The following is a 12063-nucleotide window of genomic DNA, read 5'->3' as shown; positions in this document are numbered from 1 at the left end:
TTTTATTAGTTTTGAATAATTTTTTATGTAAGTTTTTTATTATAATTATTTATTAGTTTTAATTATATAAATTGACAATTTAATTTTAAATGTTAGAAACAATTTTGATATTTAATTTGTTTGGTTACAAAATTATTAATTTTGACACTTTAATCTTTTGTTATTATTTTTTTAATAATAATTGATGAAATAGATGAATATACCAAATTAAACGGAATCATTTTTAATTGAATCTGTATAAGTCGAGTTAATTTACTTTCACATCAGTATACAAAAATGTAATATCAATCACCGGAAAACCGTTTGATCATAATAAAGGAACTAAATGAATTGAAATTTGAATATTTGTATTTTTTATCTAAAAAAACATTAAATTTTATAAAATATAAGGAGAGTAGTTAATCAACAGAAAAGTATCTCTCTCTGCCATGCTCTTTAACTCTTTAATACATACATCAGAAGAAAAATACATGGATAAAATTTATGCATGTGATGAATAAAAAACTTCAGTCGTCCTCATTAACACTCTGCTAGCCTCTCACCAACCACGTATCACAAACTCAACGTGCGAAAATTACATCATTGCAAACATTTTTTTTATGAGAAATAAAGAGGAACAGTTTACTTTCCAACGCGATCCTAAAATAATCTTGAACAATTAAAAGAAAGTTCATTTATTAATTTTTAACTACACCTTGTAGACTTGTTAGCAGAACTAAAATTATGAATACAGATAGACTGTCAAATTATATTTAAAAGATGAAGATTACAAAAGTACATCATTTTTTTAAAGTACTAATACTACTTAACTTTTATTTTTGAAAAATTAAATGAAAATTTATCAATAATCCAACATCATGTTTTAGTACATATATCTAAATCATGTATTACATCAGATATTCATTTATTTTGGTAAACTCACAACGCAGTGCTGATTTTTAGGGTGAAATAACTTGTTATTCTTCAGCGAAACTCAAGTAAAGATTTTATTTTTTTTACAAAAATAAGCTAGTCAAAGCACACCTAACCTTTTAAATCTGGACTGAGATTCGTACTGAAGCATTGAATTGGATAAATCGGTGGTTTTCATTGATAGATAATGATAGGTGATAATGCTGAAATTCATTGTAACCCTAGATGAATATTCGAGACCGTAAACGAAGGTCCAAAATACAGACATTATAAAACTCTTATAAATTGGTACGCACGTAGCAAATTGAGAAAGGATACAGACGTACTATACTAATGTACAATTCTTGTTTGTGGAGAGAGAGGGTATTGATTACCTTCTCGTACGAAAACAGCTTTAGAAAAAAAATTCCATTTTGAAGAACTCGAGACTTTGGAAAAGGACTTACCTAATAAAGAAAATGGTAACAAATTCTAACACAAACCTGAAGTACTTTCTTCCAGCGACATGCTCATCAGATCTTCATGAGACTGAAAAGCCCCATCCTCGAAAAGCCAATTCTCTATCATGGTAAGAGGCACTTGAGTCTGAGAGGCAGAACCATAGTTTGTGGAGGAGTTGAAGTTGAACAAGTCAAAAACATGATCTTGTGCACACGTGGTATTAGTGGTGCTATGTGCTCCCTCACTAGAACTGGATCTTGGTGTATTAATATTGACCATGTTATTGAAGGAATAATCCCCTAGTGAGTTTGGAGTTTTCATCCAGTTTTCCATCAACCGGGAAATGTTTTCATAGCTAGATGCATATGAAGATGAGGCGTGGCTGTAGGGTTGATGAGAAGTTGAAGAAGGCTTGGTCTCAGGCACAGCATGTGTTGCTGGTGTCGTGTGAAGGGACAAAGCATCGCACAGGGCTTGTTTGGCTGTTTGTATATCTGTTTGTAATCTTCTCTCCCACTGACCCTTTGGATGTGAAGAAGAAGAAGAAGAATGTCCCTCTTGCTCTTCGTTTTGATCACTTGGTTTCATCTTCTTCTTCATATGGGTATTCCAATAATTTTTTATGTCATTGTCTGTCCTTTCTGGAAGATACGAAGCTATGGCAGCCCATCTGAAACCATCATATATTCAACAAAATTAATTTATTTAAGGAAAGATCCAGATAAATATATTCACGACCATTTTTCTTTTCTTTTATCTTCGTTTCTTGATCATATTGATGGAATTTTCGAACCTCGTGATTCTCGCTTAATTAAAGAGGAAAAACATTAATTGATGAAAGCAAAACAAAGTTAATATAAGTAGGTAGGAAGATGAGGGTTACAACTGGGTATAGTACTACTACTATACCTGTTGCCCAAAAGAGCTTGAAGGTGGATTATGATCTTCTCCTCATGCTCGGTGAAATTGCCTCGTTTGATACCAGGTCGAAGATAATTAGTCCATCTAAGCCTGCAGCTCTTGCTGCATCTCATCAAACCTTAAAAAATGATGAATGATTTTAATAGAGTAAAAATTTGTAAGTGTGTAAACGGGGTTTGAAAAAGGATATAAAGTAGAGAAAATAAATGAACAGAAATTAGTTGATACTGAAAATTACCTGTGTTAGTGGGAACTGATCTCCAATTTCCTGGTCCATGTTCTTGAATGTAAGACACCAACATGATATCTTCCTCTGGAGTCCAAGGTCCTTTCTTAATTCCAATTTTGTCACAACAAGGTGGCCTCCCCATGTTCATATATATATATATATATATATATATATATATATATATATATATATATATATATATGAATCAAAGAAAGCAAATTAATCTATCTAGCTATCTAATAACCCTGATTTTTCTGGATTTTTCTTGTTCATGAAATCCAAAGATTGATCTAAGAGAAAGTGTATGCTTTATAGATTGTACAGTCTTGTTCAATTCCTCCTTAGAAGTGAATGCGAAACAAGAGTTAGTACGCAAACTGGGATTGCCTTGACAGGTATACGTATATATAGAGAGGGACGAGAAAGCCAGCTATATCAATGGCTGCCAAATTCCTTAAGAACTGGGTAACCATTCAAATTATAGTGCTTAAGATATACTAGTACGGTATAATCAATGCTTAAGATTAGTAGCAAGATATAACTAATGCTTAATATATATGTAGGTACAAAATATTTTTATACTACATATTTTTCTCCATAACCGACGTATATATATTTATGTATAACTTCTCTACGTACATGTAGAATATACCCATTTTTGTACGACGAAATTGTCTGCGGTTAAAATTTTAAAACTTTAATCTATGACAAATATATTGACTTGAGTAAGAATTTCTATACTTTTCCATCTCTCTCTTAATTAGTGCATGCTGCTGTATTAAATGGTAAGAGTGTGGAAGCACACCTTTGGCACAGAAAAAAATAGAAATATTTCATTATTGTATTTTCCGATTTGTTTCTCTTTTATACCAACAAGAAGTTGGATCTAGATTTCGATTAAATTTAACTTTTAGCATTTTAATTTTTTTACTTCATATTGTTTTTTATAAATTTAATAAACATATTCTAACCATCAATTATTAATACATAGCATCATTTTTTATGAGTATATATCAAATCAAATTATGGTCAATATTATTAATTATTGAACTTAATTATTGACAATTATTTTTCATATTATGGTCAATATTATTAATATAACACTAGTACAAAATGGACATATAACGTCTAACATTTAACGTCGGATAACCAAACATTTAACATCAAAAATTATCGGTAACAATATTGTAAATAAAATCACACGTTAATTGCCTTTTTGAAGTCTATTGGTGAAAGAATAAACGTCTTTTAGTTTTCAAATTCATAAAAAAATTGAGTATGGAAATATTTTAAGAGACCCATTAGACGTTGGTTGGTTAGAGGAACATACGTTAATTGTCTTTTTGAAGTTTGTTAGTGTTTTAGTTTTCAAATTCATAAAAAATTAAGCGCGAAGATATTTTAAGAGACCCATTAGATGTCGGTTGATTAGAGGAACAAACATTAATTATCTTCCACTTAACACAAATGTTCGTTGATTGATGACTTTATGTATAATTTCCTTTCATTTTAACCGCTTAGTTTCATGCATAGACACCATTTGGAGCACCGTTGAGTTCTCTTTTTCCTTCTTCGGCAGTGGTTGTCTTCTCTTCACTCTCACAGCGACACCTAGCTACTGCTCACCTTCACGGTTAGTTTCATTTTTTTATTTTTTGTGTAATGGTTGTTTCATTTTTATTGGTTATTGAACATTTTATTGGTTATTACTACTTCTAAAATGCTAGAAATTTTTGTGATGTATTCTTGTGTTGTATATCGATTTTTCATGGTTTCAATGGAAGAAAATATTTACGAAATTTTTTTAAAAAAACAAACATAAATTGATGTCGGACATAGAGCAATATCCGACGTCAATTTGCTTTATGTCTGACGTCAGATTGTTCTATGTCTGACGTCAATTAACGTCAAATTTTTCAAGTCTGACGTTAATTTAACATCTCCCGATATGATGTCAGCCTTGAATTCAACGTGATGAGCTGAAAAAGTATCAACGTTATACGGTACTTTTGTACTAGTCTTAAATGCCTTATTTTAAAAAAAGATAAATATATATGAGTTTGCTAATTTGTATACCTCTTTTTTTAGTTGATATCACTAGTAAAAATTACGCTTTTTAAATCGCCCAATAGGCTTCGGTTTATGAAAAATTGAAGCCTATCAAAACGCGGTGGCATTGTCGTAATTAAGCCGAACTTATAGGCATCGGTTCCTTCTCACCCGAAGCATAAAGGAGATATGACCTCGGTTAACAAGGCACCCGAGGCCGAAAGACCTGTCCATCCACTCTGCAAAACCTGCTATGCTGCCTGTTACACTTGACCAATCAGACCTAAGGATCGGTTGGCCTAGGAACCAAGGTCTTTCGGTCCGAAGGCATCGGTTAACCTAGGAACCGAGATCGTTGGTACTTGATATTTTCTCCCGCATGACCGTTCCTCTTCCATCTCCCATTTCCCTTTTCTTTTTCTTGTTTCTCTTTCTTCTCTATGCTCCAACCTAATGCACTTCCGCTGCAGCCAGAACACAGCAACCACCACCAGGAGATGGGTGTGGGTGGAACTGCCGATTTTTTCTACAAGGAGGCTTAACGGCTAAGCTACGTGGTTCGCTCCGCCTTCAAACTTCTTCAAATTCAGGTTTGCGCTCCCGATCTCGACCGTGACGCCACCGTTCTCAACCTCGGTTGCGCTCCCAAAGGGTGGCTCCAGGTGTCTTGTCAGAACTTGGGACCCTTCAACGGCGGAGGCTCCATCCTCGGTGTCGACACCAAAAAAGTCAAGGTTCTCTTGCAGGTTTCGATTCTAGGGTTCAGACCATCCCTTGCAGGTTGAAAATTGCTGATGAGGACGAATGGAGGTTGCGCGAAGTGAGGTTGGGGGAAACAGTTTGATTTAGGGTTTGATGACGGCGGCATTGACAATGAAGATTGGGGGAAATTGTTTGCTCTTGCCACGAAGGAAAGATGGTGCTCTGTCGCGAGTTCTTTGCGCACAATGAAAGGAGGTTGTCACGATTTGCGTGGAGCTCGCGAGGTGTTGTGGCACAATTGTATATGGCGGCGGCACGATGCGACACAATGTGGTTGCTGATGGTGCATGAGAAGCGTAGTTATGGGTGGCGACAGTCGCGGCGGCGTCCTGGTTCTCTTGCTTGGTTTCTATTCTCTACAGGTTGCCATGGATAGCAGTGTGATTCTGGAGAATGTCGTTGGAGAAGAAGACTTTGTGTAGTGGCTTGTGGTGGTCCGGTAAAGGTGGCACGGTTGTTGGGTGGTGGTCCGATGTGAGAATGGAGTCTTGAAGATTGGTGGGCACGTTATCAAGCTTCTCGGAGAGTGAAGATGCTAAAGTGCTACCTTGCTTACTGATCCACTGGGAGAACTCGAACAACATGAGAAACAACTTTTTACAGACAAAACCAAAAAAAAAGCCATTCTACTGCCTCAGTTCAGAAGGAACCGAGGCGAAAAGTCCTTCAAAAAAAAGAAAAAAAAAACCCTACTGTTTTGGTTCTGAACCGAGGCATAAAGCCTACCCGTTTTTACCTCGTCTGTATATGCCTCGGTTCAAGAACAACTGTCTATGACCGAAAACAACCGCTGTCGTTTTCCTTGACTGCACTAGTGTATATTTTAATAATGTGTACCGAGTTTTAGTAGACAAAAATACCCTCATATATTATGAATTCTAAGTTTTAAAGTAAATGGTATTTGAATAATTTTCATTTCCAAAACTAAAAACAAGCAATGCTTACTCACATCCCTCATTCTTCTCAACCATTTCTCTTTCATTCTGAAAAAAATCAGAAACACTTGCCTAACCCTAATTCACCTTCCTCACATATCCAATGTGTTTCTCTCTTATCTCCATACTCTCTCTCACCCACACACAGTAACCCACTACACCATAATTTGTTGCTCTTGCTCTATTCGTTCATTTGTTTTCCACTCTAATAACAAAATAATTGATGATGTTGATGTTAATTTTTGATTGGAGGATTGTGTTATATCTTTTCCCTTCTGATTGTTATTAAATTTTATTTTTAAATTTTAGAATTAGTAGTTTATCTTTAAGGAGATTTGATATTTTGACTATTAAGTTGTCCCAAAATATTTTCCAAAAGAAAAAAACTGTTATGTGGAAAGGAAATTATGGAAGAGATAAGTCATTTCTTAAAAATAATTCTAAAAACATATTTTTCACTGAAAACAATATTTCGGAATATAATTTTCACCTTCCTGCATATAACCAACTTTAAAACACAGAAGAAGAAAAAATAAAGCTCCTGCACATTGTATTAAATGATTTAACAAGAAAAAATTATTGAAGAGAGTTATGAACAGAGAAAATTATTATTGTTGAGTCTCTCCACATATTTAGAAAAGAGATCACTCCTCATTCCCTTTTGAATGTAGGAATGACAAAAAAAAGATTGAAATGAGAGAGATAAAAAAAATGATTGAGAAGAATGAGTAAGTAAGGATTCAAAAGTTTCTTATTTTTTTCTTTTATTTTGATAATGAAAATGATTCAAATATCATTAAAACTTAGAATCTGGTTATTTTTTGTCTACTAAATATATATATATATATATATATATATATATATATATATATATATATATTATATGTATATATGTATAAAACAACAACAACAATAAATTTCCTCGTAGGGAGAACCAATGTCAATTAATACATAACCTTTTTTTTTCTTTTTTTTCCTTTTATAATTTTCCCTTAAAATTGACCAGTCGATTCATGGTATCTAATGTTCTGGTATAATATGGAAAGAGTAGCTTTCAATGTAAATTAACGATTGACCTCGCGATGCATGATTGATAATGATGCGGCTCGAAAGTCATCTCGGGGCAAATAGTCAATTACGTGAAAATGAATTACCTATAACTGATTTTGAAAATCACTGTTCACTTGAGCTTTTATATTCTATAAAATAAGTATTTATTTGATATAAATAATTAGTCATAATAATAAACACTTTAATTATATTATTTTTGTCACTAGTTTTGTTTCAATCCGCTAAAGTTAAATTTACCTTTCAAAAGAACTTTAACTGGTTAAAAGAGGGGAAGAGTAATATGTGTAAACTATTATTAACCTTTTAAGTAATTTAATATTTTAAAATATATTAAGAATAATCCCTCAGAGATAGGATTCGTGTGTAACACTCTTTTTTTAATTTCCGCATATAATAATCCACTAAAATACCCATTCAAAAATATAACCTGCTTTGAAACTTAATGTTTTTTTTTAAAATTATCTTTGCAAGCAAAATCGTGTTAAAAGAAAATAAACAATAAAAGTTTAAGGATAAAAATGATAAAATTATTACTTTTTCTTTTTTTTTCTCTTATTAACTTTCTACAGTAAAATTTTTAAAATATTTAATGAGTACCTACTTTGTTACGAGCAATTTTTTTAATAAACGTGTTTAAGTGAAAAAAAATTGTCTCGTGAAAACATTATATAAGAAAAAGAAACACAAATTTTCGCGCTAAATAAATAAAGTTAATTAACAGTTTTTAATTATATTAATTTCATTTTAAAAATATATTTTATTAATTACTGCTAATTTCATGTTTAAAATATACTTTATTAATTATCTTTTCTTTTAACATTTGATATCAAGAATAAAATGATGTTATGGAAAAGGATAACGATATTTTGATATCTAAATTTTTTTTACATCTATTTCATTTTTTTTCTTTTTTTCTTTACAAAGATAAAAGTTTACTCTCTTTTTTTTAAACTATTTTACTTTTATATGAGTTGTCAAAGTGTCAAAGAACTTTTTTATGAAAAATAAAATATTAAATGAATGAAAAGTTAACGATTTAGAAAATATCACTCTAAATAAAGAAAAATTAAGTAAAATATGCAATACAACTCATTTGTTTCCAATTCTGTTAATTATTTGATCCAAATAAGATATTAGATGAAAAAAATAGTTAGAAATGTACATTTGTTTCCAATTCTGTTAATTATTTGATCCAAATAAGATATTAGATAAAAAAAATAGTTAGAAATGTACATGTGGAAAGTTATAATTGTGATGGTTGAAAAAACTGACCACCTTCCATTAATTGCTATGATAGCTGACTAAGAAAACTAAATTTGTGATGGAAACTGAATAAGGATAATGCCGAAAAACATTAGTTAGCTTTGTTGGATTAACTTTAAACTAACATATAAAAGTTAATTAAGATATTGGGAGGGCCAACGGGTTAGTTTGATTCAAAGCTTCCTTTCCTTTTCGATAAGCGACCATTAACGAAACAGCTCTTTCAATGGTAGGAATGAATTGAGGTAGAAACTTCAACTTTTAGATATTCCATATAAATCTTTCATGGAACATTTATAATATGATAGTTAGTGTTGGGGACCGATTTTAAGAGAATGATACTACCATACCACAGCTCATGCACTCTTGTCTCTCTTGCATGGTATCTCTCATATTATACCTTTGTTGAAAGTCTCACATCGACTAGAGATAAAGTCAATTTATAATATATATAAATAAGTGCAAATTTTACTTTATAAACTGGTTTTGTGGGACTGAGTTAGACTTAAAATCTATTTCTTAACAACTTTAACCTAATCCCTACGTTGGTGTTAATTAATGGTGTATTCATTGTCTTTTCTCTATCACATCATTCTTTTTATCAACCAAAAACCATTGGTTCATGCAAATCCAACAATTCATCTACTTTATAGTATCCTACAAGATATAATTACGTGAAAATGTGAATTCAAAAGTGGTCCAAAAATGCATCAATGGGTGACATTTCAATGGATTATGCATAAAATGAAATGATTCCTGATGAGTTATGAGCAGTAAGCAATTGCATATTTTGTGAAGAGATGACAACAAAAGCAACTGTCAACACTGCTTTCGTTGGTAGTGTCAATAGCAATACTGAGAAGTTGCTCTCCATAATAAGAATATCTTATAATTGTGAAAGTGAGATCACGTGATAACTATAAATATTAAATTTTTTAAAATAATTAATCAAAATCAATTTTCATATATCTTTCATAAGCTACCTAAGTCGACAGGGAATTTGGATTCGTGAATTTCAACAATTTCAGATTAAGGTTGCTGTTAGAAAAATACTTCATTACCTGCATATATTTTTAAGAAAATTTTTAGGCACAAAAATATTCGTATAAAATACTTTTAGTAGAAAATATTTCATATCCATGTTAATTTTTACTAGTAAATTTTTCATACTTTTAGTTATAAGTTTTGTGAATGTTTTCCTACGGGAAATATGTAAATTTTCTGGCGTGAAAATATTCGCAAAAAATTATTGTAATTACTTTCGAAATTAGTTATACGAATGTTAATTATATTTTTTTTCTTGCCAATAAATTTGTAAAAAGTTAAGAATTATTTATTGAAATTTTTTTATAGATATAGATTTGTGAATAATAAGATTGTAATAATTGGTAAGAAAACTCGTCAAATAATTTTTCCTAGTGTAATTGACGTTGGAGTCAAAGTTTACGTATAAACTAATTTGTAGAAACCTAGTGATATAAATTTCTTTTTTTTTTACTTATACTTAAACTAGTTTTATTAGCTTATAAAGAAGTTTGTATATCTTTTCTTTCTTATTTTCAACTTCTAGAAGTACTAGTGCTTATTTTTAACTTCTAGAAGTGCTTATAAAAAAAATATAAATAGGCCTTTAGCACGTTTTTGTAATTTGTGAAGTATGTCAAAAGCTGCTGATTAACCATTGTCGCAAGTCAAAAGTACCTGGCTTAGTTTTTTTATGCTTTCAGTAGTTTGCTTGTATAACTTTATTAAGTACCTCACATTTTTTTACTATTCCCCTTTTCAATTACAGATTTCAAGTATCCATGGGGATCAGGTGATCCTGATTGGTCACTGGTGAGAAACAAGAAATATAAAAGAATTATCAAGAATATCAGGTAAAGAGAGAGTAATTTTTTTTTTTATTTCTAACGGCCATGCTGTAGATATCTTGATAATGAACTGTCACACATCTTGATAGATAAAAACGAATCTTAGTTTGATGAAGTTTTTCTTTACTTAAAAAAAGTTTCTTGCAATTCTCGTATAAGATGATTCTTGCGGGATTTATAGATTCTTGGCATTTCTTTTCTATTCAACTCCACAGTATATAAAGATGAACATATGGAAGACTGGAAATTTATAATTTTGAGATGAATTTATATTGTGTTCCTGAACAAGTGTATAAACGATTAAAACTTACACTGGAGTTGGTAAAGAAAGAGATGGAAATCAGCAAGATTAAGGTAATCATGTCTTTAGCTTCCTTGTATGTCTTCCGTTGAACTTTTCATGATATATTAAGGCTTCTTTTTTATCCATGACAGACATCAATTTCTCTACTTATTTATTTATTTATTGAAGATAATGTTGGGTATATTGTATGAGTTATCATGTAAATGTTACATATCTATGGTCATTATTTAATGGGATTAGGATCTACAATGATTATTAAATCAATAATATTTTTATGAGATTAGGATTGTATTATATTTTTATTATAAATATTAGAATTTTGAATAAACATATATATTAATTTGCTTTTTTAGACATTTATACATTATTTAGCTATTTTGAATCGTATTATGCATGTTTGTATATGATAGGAGCACAAACAAACCTGCCATTAAAAAAACAAACTTCTTATACTAATTTATGCGTCAATCAATTTAAAAAATAATGTTTTTTATATTGGTTTAAGACTCCAACATGTGCAGAATGTGTAATTTTTTTTATACCAGAACGAATTAATATAAAAATTCAGAATTTTCCTTCCCAAGTAAACTTTTATACCAATTATAAAAGGTTCGATATTTTTTATATATACGAATTCTTGAACCAATATAAAAAAATATTTTTTAATTCATAAATAAAAGTTTTTTATATTAGTGAAAAAATATAAATGAGAAAACAAATTGATAAATAATATAAAACAAGTAATAAGTGTAATGCAACATTTAAGATAAGTTGTATTCTGTCCACTTAGATCATCTCTACATTGTAATGAAAATGTAAAAGAATATAGCGACCATACAAAAGATTGTGATATTTGATATTTTATTTTGTAACTATTATATTACTTTGATTCAAAAAAATTTCTTGGAGAGTAAAAATTTCTGTTTGAATTTACAGGATCAAAATTATGGTATAATTTTGAGAATGGTAGTGATTTGCTTGATACATTTTGAACAAGGTAATAATGATTTGAAATGGTATAAAGGTTGATTTACTTTTTTTAAGTAAATGATTTTATTCATTACTACTTCATCCTCTCTTGTAATAGTAGACTTGAATTTAGATCTTAAAATTTTTAAATCCGACAATGAATTATTTTGTAAAACATTAAAAATCTCAATATGATAACTTTATTATATACACCTAATGTTATTTTTAAGTATGTTTTTAAATCTTAGAACGCCTTTTTAATTTTGAAGTTTCTTGAAATGAAAACTAATTAAGATTTACTTTATTGGTATAATTTTATAATTTATTTATTAGTCC

The 12063-nt window shown here is 30.3% G+C and overlaps 1 protein-coding gene across 1 annotated transcript; it reads right to left on the bottom strand.

Moving 5' to 3' along the window:
* Positions 1-1105: 1105 nt before the first annotated feature.
* Positions 1106-2669, bottom strand: LOC108340992 (myb-related protein 306). Its single transcript, XM_017578588.2, has 3 exons — positions 2513-2669; positions 2263-2392; positions 1106-2023 (listed from the first exon to the last, which is right to left on the bottom strand). Exons 1-3 carry the CDS (start codon positions 2649-2651, stop codon positions 1384-1386), a joined length of 909 nt encoding a protein of 302 aa, XP_017434077.2. The 5' UTR covers positions 2652-2669; the 3' UTR covers positions 1106-1383.
* Between the last annotated feature and the right edge of the window lie 9394 nt (positions 2670-12063).

The sequence above is a fragment of the Vigna angularis genome, chromosome 1 (genome assembly GCF_016808095.1).
Source record: "Vigna angularis cultivar LongXiaoDou No.4 chromosome 1, ASM1680809v1, whole genome shotgun sequence".
Lineage (NCBI taxonomy): Eukaryota > Viridiplantae > Streptophyta > Magnoliopsida > Fabales > Fabaceae > Vigna > Vigna angularis.
This window is presented reverse-complemented; position numbering and strand designations above follow the sequence as displayed.

Coding starts and splice junctions, on each gene's coding strand:
- LOC108340992 (XM_017578588.2), bottom strand. CDS start 2,651: ATGAACATGGGGAGGCCACCTTGTTGTGACAAAATTGGAATTAAGAAA. Junction 2,393..2,512: donor ATCAGTTCCCACTAACACAG/GTAATTTTCAGT, acceptor TCATTTTTTAAG/GTTTGATGAGATGCAGCAAG. Junction 2,024..2,262: donor CAAGCTCTTTTGGGCAACAG/GTATAGTAGTAG, acceptor TGATGGTTTCAG/ATGGGCTGCCATAGCTTCGT.